Here is an 18,207-nt window from a genome sequence, read left to right on the forward strand (position 1 = left end):
GTTGAAAATACTTGTATATGTTTGGATAGCGCTTCTTCTCGTTTTCGACTTAAAATAGTGGACTGTAACTCATAACTGTAACTGTAAAAATGAATTTTACTCAGCACGCAGATTTGTTCAAAAGATGTCCTATCGTTCTTTAACGAGAATTGTTAACTTAATTACCGCTTTTAATAGTAATTTATATATAATTTTTTAAAGAAACAATATTGGTTTGACTTAATTTCATAAACTTTTTATTTACATACATGTAAAATGAAATTTTCATAATTAATAAAGTAGGTTTTAATAATATTCTGTGAAAATTAAGGCTCCCTAACAATTTTAGAAACAAAATGGTGACATATTAAAAGTTTTACCATTTTGCTTCCTATAAAAATGTCTTTCTTGAATTTCCTGATTTGATTACTGAATATTGCAGTTTTAAAGAACAGCTGTTTCATAACGCTCGTCGTTGAAAACAGCTGTTTGATTGAAGAATATCGCTTGTGCTATTATAAAGACAAACTAACCTACTCCATTACAGTTTTACTGATAGTGACGTTCGAGAAATGTCTTTTAATGTTGAACAAAAATTTAAGTATTGTGCGTGGGCTATTGCTTTTGGCTACATTACAGACAACTAATTATTTTGATAATTAGACAATTGCCTACCCAGGAGTTAAACCACCTAGCAATCCAACAATAACTAATGGAAAAACCTTTTTTAGACACTGGAAATGTCGTAAAAAAGTACTCCAAAGCATCAAATTTGGAAAGAGAAGTACTAGTATGCGTATCAATGCTCCGCTCTCCAGGTAAACCGAAATCACTAAGGAAGGGTAAACTCGAAACTGGTGTTCCAAAGTCTTCAGTACAGAGAATAATAATTAAGAAAAACTAAATCAAATTTTACAAAATTCACTAAGTCTTAGTCTATAATATTATTAAAGATGATCCGGACAGGAAAGTGGAATTTTGTTCTCGTGTCACTGAGTTTCGTGAGCTAGATCCTAATTGGCATACTCAAATTGTTTTTTCAGACAAGTTCACTTTCTACTGCAATGGTGCTGTAATTAAGCATAATTATAATTATTACAACACCGGTAATCCCCTGACTCTTCAACAGACTCTACTCAAATCAAAATGAATTACTGTTTGGGCAGCTGTCAGTTGTAATGGGGTGCTATCTTACAACATTTCAGACAGTACAATGACTGGGAATAGGCATGAACAGGTTTTATATGAACAAGTCTTGCCTCATTTTACGGTTCCAGAAATGGATCAATCTTCCAATATTCCATCAAGACGGTGCTTCTCCTCATTTCGCAAATCCTGTCAAGCGGATACTAAATGACAACCTTATTAGCAGTTGTATTTGTCGTGGAAGTGATTTTTTAGATTGGCCACCCCGATCCCCAGATTTAACTTTGTGTGATTTATTTCCATGGGGTTACTTAAAGGAACTAGTTTATACTCGTAGCTTCAGTAATGACGAGGAATTAAAACAATCAATTGAAGAGAAATTTCTTAAGATACCACAGAATTTCTTTGTAAGAGCTAAATGATTCATTGGTTAAGCGCTTTATCAGTGTGTCGCTGTGGATGGATTATAGTTCAAATAACTGTGGACTGTAATTGTAGGTTTTGTTATAGGCTATGTTCTAATTTTCTGATTGAAATATTTTATTTCTCTAGAATATGACAATAAATAATTTAAAAAAATCAAAAATACTGGTTTTTTTTACTGTTTTTATAGTATAGTTTTCAAAATGCCACCATTTTGTTTCAACAGTTGCTATGGAAGGTGTTAATATAACAAGATCGCCTGGGAATACTCATTAAAGCCTATCGTGTAAATAATATATCTGAAATACTTGCGTTACAAGTGATATCACGTCATATCATATAAACCTTCATTAATTTCCACAACTCTATGGTTAATTACATCTGGGCAATAAACCCTTTATAGAAATATGTATCTTATAGCATACAGAATTGAAATAAGAATCGTGTCTTGTTTTCGTCTTTAATAATTTTTATTGAACCAAAACATAAATATTAAGTTAAATTATTGCTGGAGGATGAGTTCCACTCATTTGGCTATGTGACTGGGTACACCACATCGTACGGTACAAGTCCATGTATGTTGGTCAGAAGACGTCTGAACACCTCCCCAAGGGCACTCCCCACTGCCGGGCCGAATTCCTTCACCAGATCCTTCCAGTTCTCGTTCAAGAAAATATTCATATTGTCACCTGTAAAGTTTATATCATATTAATGATCTGAACATATCATTTCCAAGCACAACTGACAAATTTAATAATGAAACTGTAATCATTCATATTGTTTTTATTTAGTACTTTGTATAATTCCATGTTTAAATAACTTACTCATGCTTAATGTGTCAATTCCAAATGAGTAATAAAACAGTATATTTTGACTTTTGGTGTGTTTTTACAGTTTTTAAGAGAATACCAGAAATTTAAAATTGATATGTTTTCACTCTTATCAAACATATGTGAAACTCATTTGTAAAAACTGTTTCGTTCTACATCAAAACATGGACCAATATACTCGTTCTCACTTGAGACGAGACGATTTGCAACTTTTGCTCTATGATGGTTTCACAATACGAGTGGTCCTATACAAATTTGTATTTTAGCTAGCGTTTGCGTTTACATGAAGCTCTGTCCTGAACCACCTTGCCTAACCGCCGGCACACATCACACACAGTACTAATAACAACAAAACAGTGGTCGTTGCCTTTTATAACTCATTGAAATGCCAGAATCCTATATCAAACTTAACAGAGATTTATTGTTCAGAGATTCAATGATACAATAAACAAAATAGTAAAATTCCTAATTATTGAGCTTCTGACGGTTTAAAGTTTCTAAAGTACACTCTTTGAAAGAAGAGTCACGAATTATGAGTTCATAGTTCTATCAATATTATAATTCTATCTAGGGTAACTATCAGTTTATATACATTGTCCCGCAACTCTCTGTTCAAGGGCATACCACGTTATTACTCAGGTCAAGACAAACATATTTCACCATATAAACATGGGTCTCCGATGCTTAGTTTCTCATCTGTATGTATGTACGTGTTTTTTATATAAAAAATAATATCTTAAACAGTAATAAATTCAATTATACAAAATTTTATTAAAATGTTTATGATTACAAGGGCAGTTACTAAAAACATACAATGACATTATCTTTAGTATTTTCAAAGTTGCGGCCATTAAAACTATGAATATCTTACAAACTAGCCTTTTTCTCAAGAATTGCAAGAATGACAATTTTCAGAGGGGTTTTTTCACAAATCTGAGGAAACTAAAATGATTTAAATCGAATAATAAATAACTGATTGAGGGCAGATTTACTGTGACAAGACATAGCCCACATGAGAGCTGCCGTTCATTAAGTTTTTGTATTGTTGGTCATTCGCTGATAACCTTAATGAAAAATATAATTATTAATATGTGAATTAATATGATTAATTCACATATTATAATATTTCATAATACCGCAAATAGTAGTAATAGTATAGTAGCGTACATAAAACATTAAGGTATAATTATGTATTTATATAACAAAATGGTGGAAAACAAATTTAAAATTACTTACCAATGTAATAGACTAAAAGTAATAGATACGTGAAAAGTCTTTTGGAAATTCTGTTAAAATACAATATCTCTAAAAAAAGAATAAAAAATCTGCTTAAAACAACATGAAAATCTGTTAAAATTAATGAATTGAAAATTTAATAATTGTGTTAAATCAATTATCTCTAATTTTATAAAAAAAAGAACTAAAACGTCTCGTAAAAGCAATGAAAAACCTTTATTCTATAAAGTTAATTGTAGCGAATTCCGTATCATCAGTTGTCTTTTTCCAGTGAAAACTAAGTGAACTAACTATGTTATCTCTTTTACTCATTTCTTGGAACTTTTTATCATCTTAGACAATCAAAAATCTATTAGGTATATGAATTTTAATTTTGTCTTCCTGCAATGATTATAAACAAAAACGTATCTTTAATTTCGTATAAATGTACAGTTCATACTTCTATCCATCTTCTAATTAATTTAATTTCCTATATTCTTTAATCGCACACTTTATTCAACTCTTTTAAGAACTCCATTATTTAGCTAGAACATTATTTTATTTAAGAAACTAATTTCTTTAAAGATTGGATAAATTAGGTTACTTTATACATTCTATAATTCGAGAACTCGAATAAAATTTTTTTATAAATAAAACAAATTATAGAATTGAATCTGTCCCAAAATAAAATTTTAGCACATATCTTTCTTTTTGAACAACTGTGATAAATAGTAATGATCTTATTTCATTATACGACTATTTAGGATATTATGTTTACGTTAATAGATTATTACGGAAAACAAATAGATTTTTAAATTTTCTAAAGAATATATTTTTGGATTTCTAGAAAGTATAAAAGAAAATAATATAAATATAATGAATTATTAAATTAGTTCAATTCTTTATAAAATATTTCAAAATCTTTTTGGATTTTCTTAATACCATTCTTAATTTCATAATATTTCTAAAAGGTTCTTAAAAACATCAACAATATCTTTAACAGCATTTTGAAAATCCATATTGATAACTATATCATTCTTTCAACCAGAAATATGTGTCAACCTTTTCGTTGTATCAGTGACATGGCCTGTTTTCTTTAACTTCTTTTGGATTATAATACATTTCTATATTTTTGTAGTAAACTTTCTTAAAATCTTGATATATTTTATACATAATTCTAAAAAATACCTCCGGAAATGTTTAAAATTTGTAATTCATTTGCAACAATTTATAGTTCAAAAATTCTTGTAACTGTTCTGAAAGTAAAACAACCATTTATTTAAGATTAAAGGAAGTATAATATGCTCAAGTAACGTTTTTCTGTCTAAATGGATTCAGTCGTAGACCTACTCAATAATAAACTTAAATTCCGTAAACAATTATTTTGACAGTTTTAGATAAAAATAATGAATTTTGGTTTAAAGCTAAGGATATTTGCAGAAATTTTAGAATGTCAAAATATAAAGAAGATTGAAGATCGTGTTGATAATGACGATAAATTTAAATATTTTATTTGAAAACGCCAATGGGTCATATAAACCCACCGTTAAAAACATGCATAACTATGTTTAATTAATGAATCAGGACTTTTATTCTTTAGTTTTAAGATGTAAAAAAAAACTTCAAAAAGTGGGTTACAAAAGAGATTTTACCTTCAATCAGGACATGTGGTGAGCATAAACTAAAAAAAGAAATTAAGCAATTAAAAAATGAAATTGAAAAAGTAATATAATAATTTAAAATCAAATTAGAAAATAAAAAATAAAAATTTGAAGATTAGTGTAAATATTTTGATGAAAATAAGTTACACGAGTTTGTATCAATGAAACAAATCTATTCCTCAATATGATTATTATGTTCTAAGAACATAGAAAATTAACGTTGAAAGGGGGTTAAATTAGAATTAGAAAACTTTATTTGAGTTTGATAATTTAGAGAGAACTGAAGATCAAATTCAATAAATTCGTGTTGGAGTGGGAACCAAGATCCATCTCATGATCTTCGAGAACTCTTTCTTGTACGGCAGAATGTCTCCAAGTTGGTCTGAGGTCAGCAATATGATTGGAAGGAAATCTCCATACTTACTCTCCATCTCTTCACCGGCGGTTATCACAATCCCTGTACCATTTTCCGTCTCACTTTACCAGATCGGTACATCTCTTACTGGATACCAAAACATTTTTTTAAGGAGAAATCAGTCTACTTTTTTAGTTTTGTTATGAACAAATCAATCTTTATCCGCACTATCCCTACTTAACACCAACGTCTGACTTGTTGGATATCTGTATAGTATGACCTCTTTGTTCTCCTAAATGGACATACCCGTGAGATCGGTTATGCATCCCCGATTCAAATTTAATCATACTTATTACCGTTTGATTAAGGATTATCCATTTGTATCCAATTCCTGTGAGGGCTATTATTTATACATTTATATGGGCTATTATTTCTTAAATATTACTCATAACAACATGAACAGTTTCTGTAGTCAATCATCAACATTATTTGATAATAATCAACATGAACTCACCAAGGAGCTTGTCACCATTGAAGAGATTATCCAGATGGAAGTAAGCATAGCCGATGTCGAAGAGAAGCTCACTAGTCGTCAAGTTCATATATTCTTTTCCATCGTTCTTTTTCACCAGGTCAAAGTCATATTTGTAAGTGATCGTCAATCCAGCTGTAACAGCAATTTTCAAATATAACATCGCTGTAAACATTCTGTTCCACTGTAAAGATCTATGCTAACATATATACAAGTTTGCTATATACTGTTGCTTGCGTTGATTTGAAGTTTAATATTGTCATTAATATTGTGTTTAATATACTCCGAAAATCTAAAAATAATATAGATCCATCCCTTCAGTTGAGGCGTAATCGGTAGATTCGTTGAATTAAATGATGATGAGTCATTTACACCTTTATGTACAGTGTGTAAACGTTTTCTTATAAACTGACCGAACAGCAAATATGGCTTGCGAAATCTGTGACTTGAAGGCAGACGCATAGCAAAACGCGTAGGGTCCCCCACTACCTTTTTACTTCTGGTTTTTACCAGGCCAGGCAAGCCTGCTTGTCCTACATTAGAGAACGTAGTAATGTTTGTCAGAATAATATTTGTAGAGTTCTACGTAAAGATAGTGTACCTGTACTAGGGAATTGAAAAGAACAAAGTTATTTAATTTAATGGTATTTAATTAATATTTAGTGTTACAGTCCGGGATTGTAGGGATAATTGAATCATCCCTTCCTTCACTCGAGGCGTATACGGTACATTTTTTAAAGGTACATACATAGGTCTTTTACACCTTTATGTACAGAGTGTGCTGATCGTTGACTCATCGACCCCATCTGGGAAAATAATTAGGGATGCAGGGACGAGACGTTGTGACAGTAAATTTGTTGTGAAACCCAAAAGTAGAATCAAGTGGTTCGTTGCATAGTTTGTATATTCAATTCAACTGTAAAATAGCCTTATATCTATTACGTAGGTAATTTTCTACAATACGTTGTTATGTTAGTATTTCAATTGTGTTTTAACGTAGCAAGTAACAGAAAACATTATAAACAACTATGTTTTAAAATATGCCCAACCACAAGTTGGTATTTTGAGGTAATTAGTTAGAACACATTTATTTTATATAGAAATCGTTCTAAGAACGATTAAATTAAAATTTTAACTTAAAATAAAATCATTTATTTTAATTTTCAAACGGAAATTTTTGGATTTGAGTATGCTTGTAAATATTAGTGATGCAATTTTTCCCCACACTCGATCAATGATAGTGAAATTAATTGGACATTAATCGATTACTCCTCAACTTAAAATAAATAACGGTATGATTAAGTATGTTTAGCATTGCACATGTGGGAAGTTCAGCTCCTAAGTGGGGAATTATTATCCCACTGCCCATCTGAGTGTGCTAAGATACGCAATAAAAAAATTGTATAGGTTTCTGAACAGTTAAAAATTCTGATAATTATAGAAAACTAAGCATATATACATACATACATACATAAATACATCTGTATGAAAACCTTTAGGTTATGTTTATCGATTGGATTTATAATATTTAAACAGAAAATGAGTAGTTTTTCTGCTCAAAATTGTTGCAAAAAAGTAATCAACCTTTGTATCCATATACGTGTTGCTTGTATACAGTTTTTTACTGAAATTATGATGATACATTGATTATCTGACATAGGTATATTTTAAATATTTGTATGTTAGTAAAGTGTTGTAGTTTGAATGTGAAAATATCTTTGAATGTTGAGTAGGACAGCTTTCTCTATTTTATAAATATATCAGTGCCAATAGTGAGCAAATATTATAATACTCTTTCTAGTTTTGAACGAAAATGAATATGTTGCCGTACTCACTGATAGTGATGTTGGCATCACCGGACCCGATAATGGGCAGTATCAGTACCTGACCCGATATGTTGTAAGTGCCGAGGATTTGTAGTCCTTTGGTGTTTATAAAATCCCACTCAACGTGCCTTTTTTTCATGTCCATTCTGTAATAAACCAGGATTATTTTTCACAAATTTATGATTTATGTGTATAAACAAATAAATGTGTATAAAATGTAAAATTTAATGAAATTATATTGTTGAGCAGTTAAATTATCAGACGAAAAAGAGTATTTCACCTGGCTTTCGTGAAGACAGCATTGCTCAGACCGTGTAGTTTACATTGTCGGATCACAAGGTTCAGGCCGACTTGACGTGTGCCTTGTCGCACTGACAATTCCTCTATGTCCAGAGGGTCCAAGTTCGGCACCCGGTACTTTGTGTCTCCTGCAAACATGGAGGAATAAACAATAGTACATACATATTCAATACAATTTTAAAATTTAATGTTGAAATAAGGTTAATAAGGTTATATTTGGACATATTATAATACTGTAATGTTGGAAATTAAATTCTTAGGATTCCATTACGGACACGTAGTAATGGTAATTACTGCTTAAATCGACCCAACTTGGGAAGTAGTATGTTTTTCATGCCCTCAAGACTCTGAGGATGACTTTAGGAAGGAAAGTGTGTTTAGACGTCATACCCTAAATTCTAACAGACATATGGTCGGCCATGTCTATTGTCTTCGTATGTGCTAGTTTAACTTTCCTGTTGTCCCTTATCATACTTCTCGCAACAGTGGGTATTTTTGTGTACCTTCGCGGGATCTCCAACAGGATAAAAATCCTTTTCAATTAGTCAGAAGTAGATACTGTAACCGCTACTACTCTCCCCACTTCTCAATTTGGTTTAGGTCACATACGGTTCAATTACTTTCAGGAATTATGTCCAAGTTAATGAAATCCAAGTTTTTGATTGGCACAGTAAAAATTATTCCATGTACATGTAAGGCGCCAGACTTTTAATATGTGTGAGATATAGCCTGGGTTAAAGTTCTATTTTTTCTGTCACATTTGCTATCAGTACCTACCACTGTCCTATGCAGTACTGAAATATTCTTCCTTATCTCAGTCATATCTTGATAAGACCCCTGCGCAGGTCAGTATCTGAGCATATGGAGAGCTAAAAATGAAACCAGCTGGCTTATCTAAAAAGATGAAATTCCAATTAGGCGTACTTACCATGGATGAAATTGGGGATGGCAGCTATTCCTTGCTTAACCACACATTCGTTTAGCTGGGGATCATTGCGACTACATGCTTTAATATAAGTTGCTGAAACAAATAAGATTGGTTTAAAATTCTTAAAATTTGTCTAGTCTCTCGAATGTTCCAAAAAGTGAACATGATAAAATCAAAAATTCCAATTTTCAAAACTTAGACTACTACATTCTGTATTTTGCCAGCACTTCAACAACACTGGAGCATCAATCAAATCAGAAACAAGGTATATAAATAAAGTTTTACATAGATTTTGATGCTAAAGTTACTAATTTTTACTGTTAGTATATCTGAATAATAACGTTAGACTACTTCTTATCAGTGCCGTATTGTGCACTTACGCTGTATTTTGTTATTTTTTGTTAACCTCTCGTTTATAGTATCTTTTTGATTACATCAATACAATTTATATTACATCGTCACAATTTAGTACCATAAATTTGAATGGTTAGCATAAAAATTGGGTTGTTATTTAAATAAACTGAATAATGTCATTCTAATAATGTAAGTAAATGCAAATAAACAATTCGCGCATCATACACAGTTGCTTATCTAACATTAATAAAATTAAGCAACGATTTTTCGCCATAGAATTTTAAATTTTGCATAGATTTTTAGTGAAATTCTGGTTATTGCAAATGACCCTCAGTAAAAATTATCGGGAGGAGTTTTGTATATCAATCGACCATGGGCCCTGTAACACCATAGTACCATAATCTGAGAATGTATGTATTTACACCTGTCTGTGTAGCATACAGGTGTACAGGTGTGCTTTCATCATGTGCGAGTCCATCATTATGATGTGAGCTTGAATATGGTAATTTACGTAACTTTTAATTGATTAAAACTAAACTTTGTACAGAGATAATACTTAGACAATTCGATAGGCAGTCTCATCCAATAAACGATGGTATTTCAGCTAAATTTACATATAAACTACTTTTGGAAGCGACTTTTATATTTACAAGTTTGGTTAAGTCTCTTAAGGTTTCAACATGGAGGCCATTCAAAGTTTGGAAGAGGAATCTCAGCTCTTAGCCATCCTAAAGCAGAATGGAGAAGTGTTCTAGAATTTTCTTATTGATACAGTGGTTCTCTTACATTTATTTTTGATATTTCAAAAGTTGACAGAGAGCGGCCGTATTGTTCTGAAAAATAAAATTGTAGGAAAAGGGGTGAACACTATAATTGCCATAATTTTTCATTGATTCAAACTATGTAAAGATGGTACTTGCATCTCAGCTCTTAGCCATCCTAAAGCAGAATGGAGAAGTGTTCTAGAATTTTCTTATTGATACAGTGGTTCTCTTACATTTATTTTTGATATTTCAAAAGTTGACAGAGAGCGGCCGTATTGTTCTGAAAAATAAAATTGTAGGAAAAGGGGTGAACACTATAATTGCCATAATTTTTCATTGATTCAAACTATGTAAAGATGGTACTTGCATATGTCTAGGCGTTGTTGAGCCATACTCACCAGCAAAGTTTCCAGATTTTATGAAAGGCAGTTAGAAACTGTAAAAGGATTTTTATTGAATATTTATTTTACAACATGAGCAAAAAATCAAAGATTTGGAACAATTTCAAGGAATGGTTATATCTGATATATAGTATGTAGACTACACATAGGATACGGCTGAAGAACTATGCTTAACTGTTTCATTCGATATTGAATTGTTGTACGAGCATGTAACAAAGTGGTTAAGTAGTATAACACGCTTGTCATTTTTGTTAAGTTGTAGTTTTTTTTAACTTATCTCTTAAAGCTTTCAATAAACATAGAATCATTCCAACTGGATATAAAAACACCATAAATGATTAGCAAGTTAACCTTCAAAACGCGTCTCCAGTTTCAAAATGATGGCCACTCATGAAATCATTCTTCCGACTCTACTAGAAGTTGTAAAATGAGAGAACTGAGTATAAAGTGGTTAGTTTCACTCGAATTGTAGGGAAGGGTCACTATCTAAACTTTATCCGGTAGCTATTGCAGTCTAATTTACAATTAGAGTACAGTTCTTTGAGTTCTACTCCCTAAAATCACAAATATCCCGGATATTTGTGAAGAAAATATTAGTATACTAATTCTTCAGTACACGAACAAAATATTAATTCATATATTTCATTCGCTATGCAAAATCTGCAACTATATACATACATCCATCGTTATGGTTGTTTGTTGGAGTGTGAATTTTTCTGGAAAGATAATTCTGTAGGCTTATTATTTTACAAATGATGAAAACGTGCCCTCGTTGTGATTATTGTTAAAATTTGTGAACAACAGTCAATAAGGACTATTTATTATTGGTATGCAGTATATATGGAATATAATAAATTCAAGAGTTTTGAGGATATCTTTTGACACCAATTTTTCAAAAATATGATTAGGATGGGGCTACTTAAAATTTAGGAGATCCTAAAGGACACACATCCTTTTGGCCATTGAGATGACGAAAAAGACTTTATGAAAACATTTTATCTTGTCCCAATAACAAATATTGGTTGATTTAAAATAAGAACTTTTTAATTTTGGAGTCAACAGATAAGAAGCAGCATTCATTTTTGAAAATGAGAAATTTATTAGTGTTTTAACTTGCGATATAGTGGCATAGTGATAGATTTCCAGATACATTAAATGAGTGTTTATTAGTTAAAAAGACATGTAAAATTAAAATTCACAATCGGCTGTATGTAACTATAAGTAGGCAAGAAGTAAAAGTTTTCTTTAACACACTTAAATTTAGTGGTATGTGTCTTTTAATTGGTTACGAACAGAGTTGGTATATGAGTCGCCTCTTACCCTGCAATTTCGGGAAATGGACGCGTTAGAAAGAAACTTCAGGTAATTATAATTCTTATAAAGCTGTACATTTATTTTCAAAAATGAAAGGAAAACGTCGAGCAGGATATAAATACAATTAAGAATCATACAATTTGAATACACCGTTTTCTAAAACAACATTTTGCAGTTGTTAAGATGCATTCAATATTATACTTCAGCTTGTTAAAACTGGTTTAAACATTTGACACACACACAAAATGGCCTAGGTTAATAAAAAATGGCAATCTATGTTACATACATTAAGAGAGAAACTGACGGAAATTTTGAAAATCTTTAAACACTCCCAGAAATAAAATACAATTTTATTAAAGTTAGGTATGCCAAGATAGTTAGGTGTCCTCTTTGAATAAGATTTAAAGAGAAAGCTGTTCGTTTTCGTTACGAAATGCGTTTCCAACCATAAAGATTATATTTTGAGTTCTTTAACAAGCTAAAGTAAAGAGAAACACGCTGTGTTATTTTTATTTAAGTGGGTTGATACATTGATTAGCGTGTGACTTTTCATGCTGGGAACGTGTAGAGTTCTAAAATAATTAACCCAACTTTATCTATAAAAATACAAAATGTTCTTTCAAGAATCATGAAGAATATTCCTAAGTAAAATATTTCAAGACTTACGTAATTTTAGTGCTGAAACCGATATCGACGCCCATACGAATACTAGAAACTGGGCCGTCCACATCTCACTTGATGGACTGGAGAAACGGTTGTGCTATCTTCTCCCACTCCACTCGGACCTCACTAACTATAACCGGTCAATGCCAAGAGTATTTCACTAATTACCATGATCTCAGGGCCGTCTTCTCCTGCGGTAATTAGTGATCGCACCTCACAGTTCTCATCCGCCAGCCTTGCAGTGCGCAACGAGTATCCTAGATGCAAGTTAACGTTTAAAATGACGGGATATGCAATCTCCACTCAGACCAGACTAAGTGTAACCAATCAATGCCACGTGTATTTCACTACATACCATGATCTCAGGGCCGTCTTCTCCTGCGGTAATTAGTGATCGCACCTCACAGTTCTCATCCGCCAAGCCTTGCAGTGCGCAACGAGTATCCTAGATGCAAGTTAACGTTTAAAATGACGGGATATGCAATCTCCACTCAGACCAGACTAAGTGTGACCAATCATTGCCACGTGTATTTCACTACATACCATGATCTCAGGGCCGTCTTCTCCTGAAGTGATCGTACAGTGATTTAGTGATCGTATCTCAGAGTCAGCCACCCCCCTCATTAGTACCAAGCTCCATATCATCCATGGCTTTGGCTCCGGTCTCCGGTCGAGAAGGAGATTGTTAGAGTGATAAGAGACTTCCCTTCAAAACGATCAAACGACTCAAATCACGTTTCAAAATGGCTCCTCAAGCAATGCTTAAGGCATTTGCTTAGACCAGTAGAACCAGAATTAACCTCTTTTTTCTCTCTGGATCATTCATTCACTTCCTCTCTCAAAATTGCTAAGGTCACACCAATTTTCCAGAAGGGTGATCCCTCCTAAACCCAAAAGTAACGCCCCATATAATGTTGTCAGCAAAATATTTGAAAAAGTCTTTCTCACACGATGCGTAAATTTTTTGGAAAGTTATAATCTACTCTCAGTAAGCCAATTCGGTTTCCGAAATAGAAAATCGACAATAGACTCAGTCGTACGTCTCGTGGATTGGATAGTAGAGTGAATTGAACTCCAAACGATACACTAAGTGTATTTCTGGGCCTTTTTAAGTCTTTTGATTGTGTTGACCACCATATTCTCATTTCAAAATTAAAGAATTACGGAATACGAGGAATCCCCCTCAGGTTGCTCGAATCGTTTCTCAGTAATCGAGTCCAAATTGTAGGAATTTCAGACATGCAATCAAAACAGGAAATACTAAGGTATAGAGTTCCGTAGGGCTCTATTCTTAGCCCTTTCCTTTTCACATCTGTGGTAATGATTCCAGTTGTTCTGTACAATAGGGGAAATCGTCCAGTATGCAGATGACACGACTCTATGTCTCAACGCAAATTCAATCCAAGAACTTGAAAAAGCAACATTCAGTGAGCTCAATAACATGGTTTAACACTTTAATGAGCTCAAACATGTCACGTAGACTATGTTTGCTCAATACTATCCTCAGGAATCTATGTTTTGAGAAAACTATCCGAGTTTGAAAGAGACTTTTGAGGTAGAATGAATGGAAAAATTTAGTTTTCTAAATTTGACGATTCCGATACATTTCTTGAAAAATTGAATAAAAGATTTATTATTATTATTATCCGCCAGGCTTGTAGTGTGCAGCGAGTCTTCTAGATACAAGTAAACATTTCAAATGACGTGAGATGCAACCCTCACTGAGACCACACTAAGTGTACCGAATCAATGCCAATGTAATTAGTGAATTACCGTGAGCAGTCTTTAGTAGTTATAATGAGTAGAACATTAGACATATAAATTCACAAGGTACGAGTGTGACCCACCACGTGTTGCGTAACAGGCTTCGCTAAGGCAGTATGCAAAATTTCAAGACAATATCTAATTTCATATTCGAGATGTCCTGCGGTCAAATAGACATACCGTTTTACTAAGTGTTTCAATGACACTCAACCAAATTCCAAGGTTGGATATGCACCATTACAGAACAGCAAAATGTTATTGTCAAGGAAGGTGGATAAGTACCTCAAAGAATATAGACAACAGCTGAGTTTGGAGCATAGAACGTTTATGTGATGGTTCCGATTTAAATTTCAATCGATATTCGTATGAAGTCCTAAGAAACTGACGCATTTGACATCATGATGATATGCGGCATTATCAGACAGGGTCCTTAGACGAACATGCACTATTTTTTGTTTTATCTGTATTCAAAACTAAGGATTTTTGGAACCAAATGCTAAGGTAATTCAGAACTGGGGAAAGTTTCTGGTTGAGTGGGGTTTCTGATTCAGCATTTACAGCAACACTTGTATCGTCGGCATATTAAACTCGCAACGAGGTCCTGAAGATCGATGACATAAATAACAAAAATAAAATGGGCCATTACTGAACATTGTGGAACACCTTTCCTGACGGACAAAAATGGAGAGACGGCTGTCACACCCTTAGAAGGGTGTCAAAGACCCTAATATACGCTAGCAGCAGATCGTCTAGAATCAAGATTCGATAGCATAGATACCAGAAAATTGTTTATTGCATCCAAGATTAAACTGTCTTCTAGAAATCCAAATTGATATTTAGAAATAATGAAATTTGAATTGAGATTGAAACCATGAATCGGTCATAAACCAAACGTTCGAGCACCTGTATTTTTCAGGGAGGTAGGTTTCTGTAACCTTTTGTAAAAGATGGAAAGTACTCTTGAGCACTGTATAGCCGATGAAAAGACACCCTGAGAACGACACAGAATTAGAGTGTTGTAAGAGGTATAGACAACGGAATGCCTACATGGACACATGTCTTCTTTGACCCCTTTAATCAAAGAAGAGCTCATATCGAACTGTCAGAAACACAACATTCATTGAAGGATTCAGCATTTTCACTGGGTTGGTTTAGTGTCCGGTGATTGACAAGTAACTAAAAGAATTTCCTTTTACCTCTCTTCTTACCAGAAAAATCCATATTAAATCCCACAGGGCCTTACATCGCTTTTTTAATTCGAATTTCAGCAGATGAAGACTAAGCAAATGTGGTAAAAGATATTCTCTATTTCTGAGTTTATATAGAAAGCCTGCAGATGATCTTTGTTGAGATATCTTGCCAAGTGATACAATCACAACTGCGTTCATTGAGTTAGGTTTCATAGCACCGTTTATATAATAAGAGCTCTGGTGAAGTAGAAAGGGCACTTCAACTCAAGATTGCGCGGAAATCAAATTTTGCCCCCATCTTTTAACACTATCTTTCCACTCTAATATTTTTGTTACTATAAGAATAATCAATAGGTGTTAGTATGTCACATGATAAAATCTCATATGATTGTACTTAATTTGTTTATAAATTTATTGATTCTACTAGTTTCTCGTTGTAATCATAATTGCCAATAAGACCAATGTAAAAATATTTGCTGACAGCCAGCTACATCGTACGGATTAACATGCACCATCATCAATCTCAGATTCAATATTTAAATGAAGTTTCATTCCAAATTAAAGTTTTATAGGTCAATTACTTTTTTGAGATATCGTGTGTATTTACATACACATAGACAGACAGAGAGACATAAATATTTTTCCAGCCTCATGAGTTATAGTTTTCGTTAACGCTCAGCCAATAACACAAACATTATTGTGTGATTTAAAAGTCAGTATGCCCACAGATCTGGATAGGATTCAGTTGTTTTAAACTTGGACAATCTGAACATAATCCCGACCTAGGATTTCAAGGTAAGCACAAGATAAGCCAAAGTCTTGAGTTTGTGAGTTAGACTCTCCCTGAGTTCTAAAACTGTGAAGACTCCATCACATCTCCAGTAAGTACACCGTAAATAGTTATTTAGGTCATTCTGAACCCAATCGACTCACTTCCCAACGTATTCGGCTCATGAAAACTATTGTTACTTGAGGAAACTCGAGAGATGTCTTCTCAAGAAATGCAGACACGGGTTTATCTTCTTAACCTTTTACCTCCCATTTTTCTTCATAAGTCACCAATTCTTTTTTATTAAGCCATTTGCCTCTTTAAAAATATTACAAGATGTCTTGTAACAAACTTCGTTGCGATTACTTGCAATATATTTAAAGTTTATTATACATTTCAATCTCAATATCTCTTGCAAACATACAAAGACAGAGAAATTTCTTGAGAAAACTAGGAGAATCAGAGTCCGAAGCTGAGAGAAGGAAAAGAACTAGATCAAGAAAGGAACTCTGCCAAGGGTCAAGAAGATGTTGGACAATGAGTAGGATAATTTAAAGCAGATAAGAAAGAAAATGTGTCACCCTACTGAGCGATAGAATTCATTGACGCTTAGCCAAATTCCATGGTTGGATTGCACAATTCTTATCTATGTAGAAATGAAATTCCATGTATTATACACAAATCGCCATCATCGAACTCAGTGTTCCTCATATAGAAATGAAGCTTCATGCAAAATGTAAAGTTTATAGGTCAGTTCATTTTCTATATATCTTGTAGACAGACAACCAGGCAGAGATTACATTTTTCCATCCCCACGAGTAATAATATACTTCGCTAACGCTCAGCCAGTAACGATAATATTACATGCAAGTGTTATTTTAAAGACCCGGATCAGGGCAGCTTTTAAGCTAATATATACAGTCCACACATTCTTGACCCAAAACTTCTTGACAATAAAGTCTTCTTGGGCACCACTAAACGTGCCTAGCACAGCCTCGAGACGGATTCATCACCTATATTCATACAATTCTGAGCCACTGCTTTCAGAGTGGCGTGGCTGCTTGCTGGAATCACAACAGTGATTCCTACTGTAGTCAATTTTTTAGCATCAGTCACCAGTGTCACTTCTAGGTGCCCCAAGAACTCCGGCCAGAGAACAGGGCGAGGGTAACAAGCACTTCTTATAAGGGCCATTACTCTGATTGACGGCATTTCCAATGGATATACTACGGGGGACACGAATCCTCAATCCGTTTTCGTGTATGACCAAGCACATTTCCTAGTTTCATCGGAACCGCTATTTGATTACTCTGTTTCGTTGGTAGCGCAGACATGTAGTTTCTATCAACAAAGATCCTTGCATGGCAAAGACGCCACCAGTTTTGGAGAAAATTCTCCTTTCCCACTAGAGTAACTTCTACCTCTCAAACATGTATCGATAACATACTTACAACTTTTATATCAGAAAGTATAGTTTTATTTCATTATAAAACTGGGATTTCTAACTAAATCTTTGGTCTTTAATATTTATATTTTCTCAAAGAAAGAAAGTGCATAAAAATCACCCCCCCCCCACAAAAAAAACCGTTTAGTAACGGTTTTTTTGTGGGGGGGGGGGTGATTTTTATGCACTTTCTTTCTTTGAGAAAATATAAATATTTATTTAAATATAAATATAAATAAAATAAAATATAATATATATATATATATATATAATATATATATATAATATAATAATATAATATATATAATATAATATATATAAATAAAATATAAAAATATAAATATTTATA

At 33.0% G+C, this 18,207-nt stretch overlaps 1 protein-coding gene across 1 annotated transcript; it reads right to left on the minus strand.

Moving 5' to 3' along the window:
* Window positions 1-1,996: 1,996 nt before the first annotated feature.
* LOC124359876 (protein takeout-like) lies at window positions 1,997-12,944 on the minus strand. Its single transcript, XM_046812986.1, has 6 exons — window positions 12,695-12,944; window positions 9,196-9,288; window positions 8,248-8,395; window positions 7,977-8,113; window positions 6,124-6,276; window positions 1,997-2,237 (listed from the first exon to the last, which is right to left on the minus strand). The coding sequence occupies exons 1-6, from the start codon at window positions 12,756-12,758 to the stop codon at window positions 2,083-2,085; spliced, it is 750 nt and encodes a 249-aa protein (XP_046668942.1). The 5' UTR covers window positions 12,759-12,944; the 3' UTR covers window positions 1,997-2,082.
* Window positions 12,945-18,207: the final 5,263 nt, after the last annotated feature.

The sequence above is a fragment of the Homalodisca vitripennis genome, chromosome 4 (assembly GCF_021130785.1).
Source record: "Homalodisca vitripennis isolate AUS2020 chromosome 4, UT_GWSS_2.1, whole genome shotgun sequence".
Lineage (NCBI taxonomy): Eukaryota > Metazoa > Arthropoda > Insecta > Hemiptera > Cicadellidae > Homalodisca > Homalodisca vitripennis.

What these genes read in the sequence shown, in the direction of transcription:
- LOC124359876 (XM_046812986.1), bottom strand. Translation starts at nt 12,758, where the DNA reads ATGTGGACGGCCCAGTTTCTAGTATTCGTATGGGCGTCGATATCGGTT. An exon ending in GGTTTCAGCACTAAAATTAC is followed by an intron (nt 9,289 to 12,694) that starts GTAAGTCTTGAA and finishes TATTTGTTTCAG; the next exon opens with CAACTTATATTAAAGCATGT. An exon ending in CAATGGTGACAAGCTCCTTG is followed by an intron (nt 2,238 to 6,123) that starts GTGAGTTCATGT and finishes TAAACTTTACAG; the next exon opens with GTGACAATATGAATATTTTC.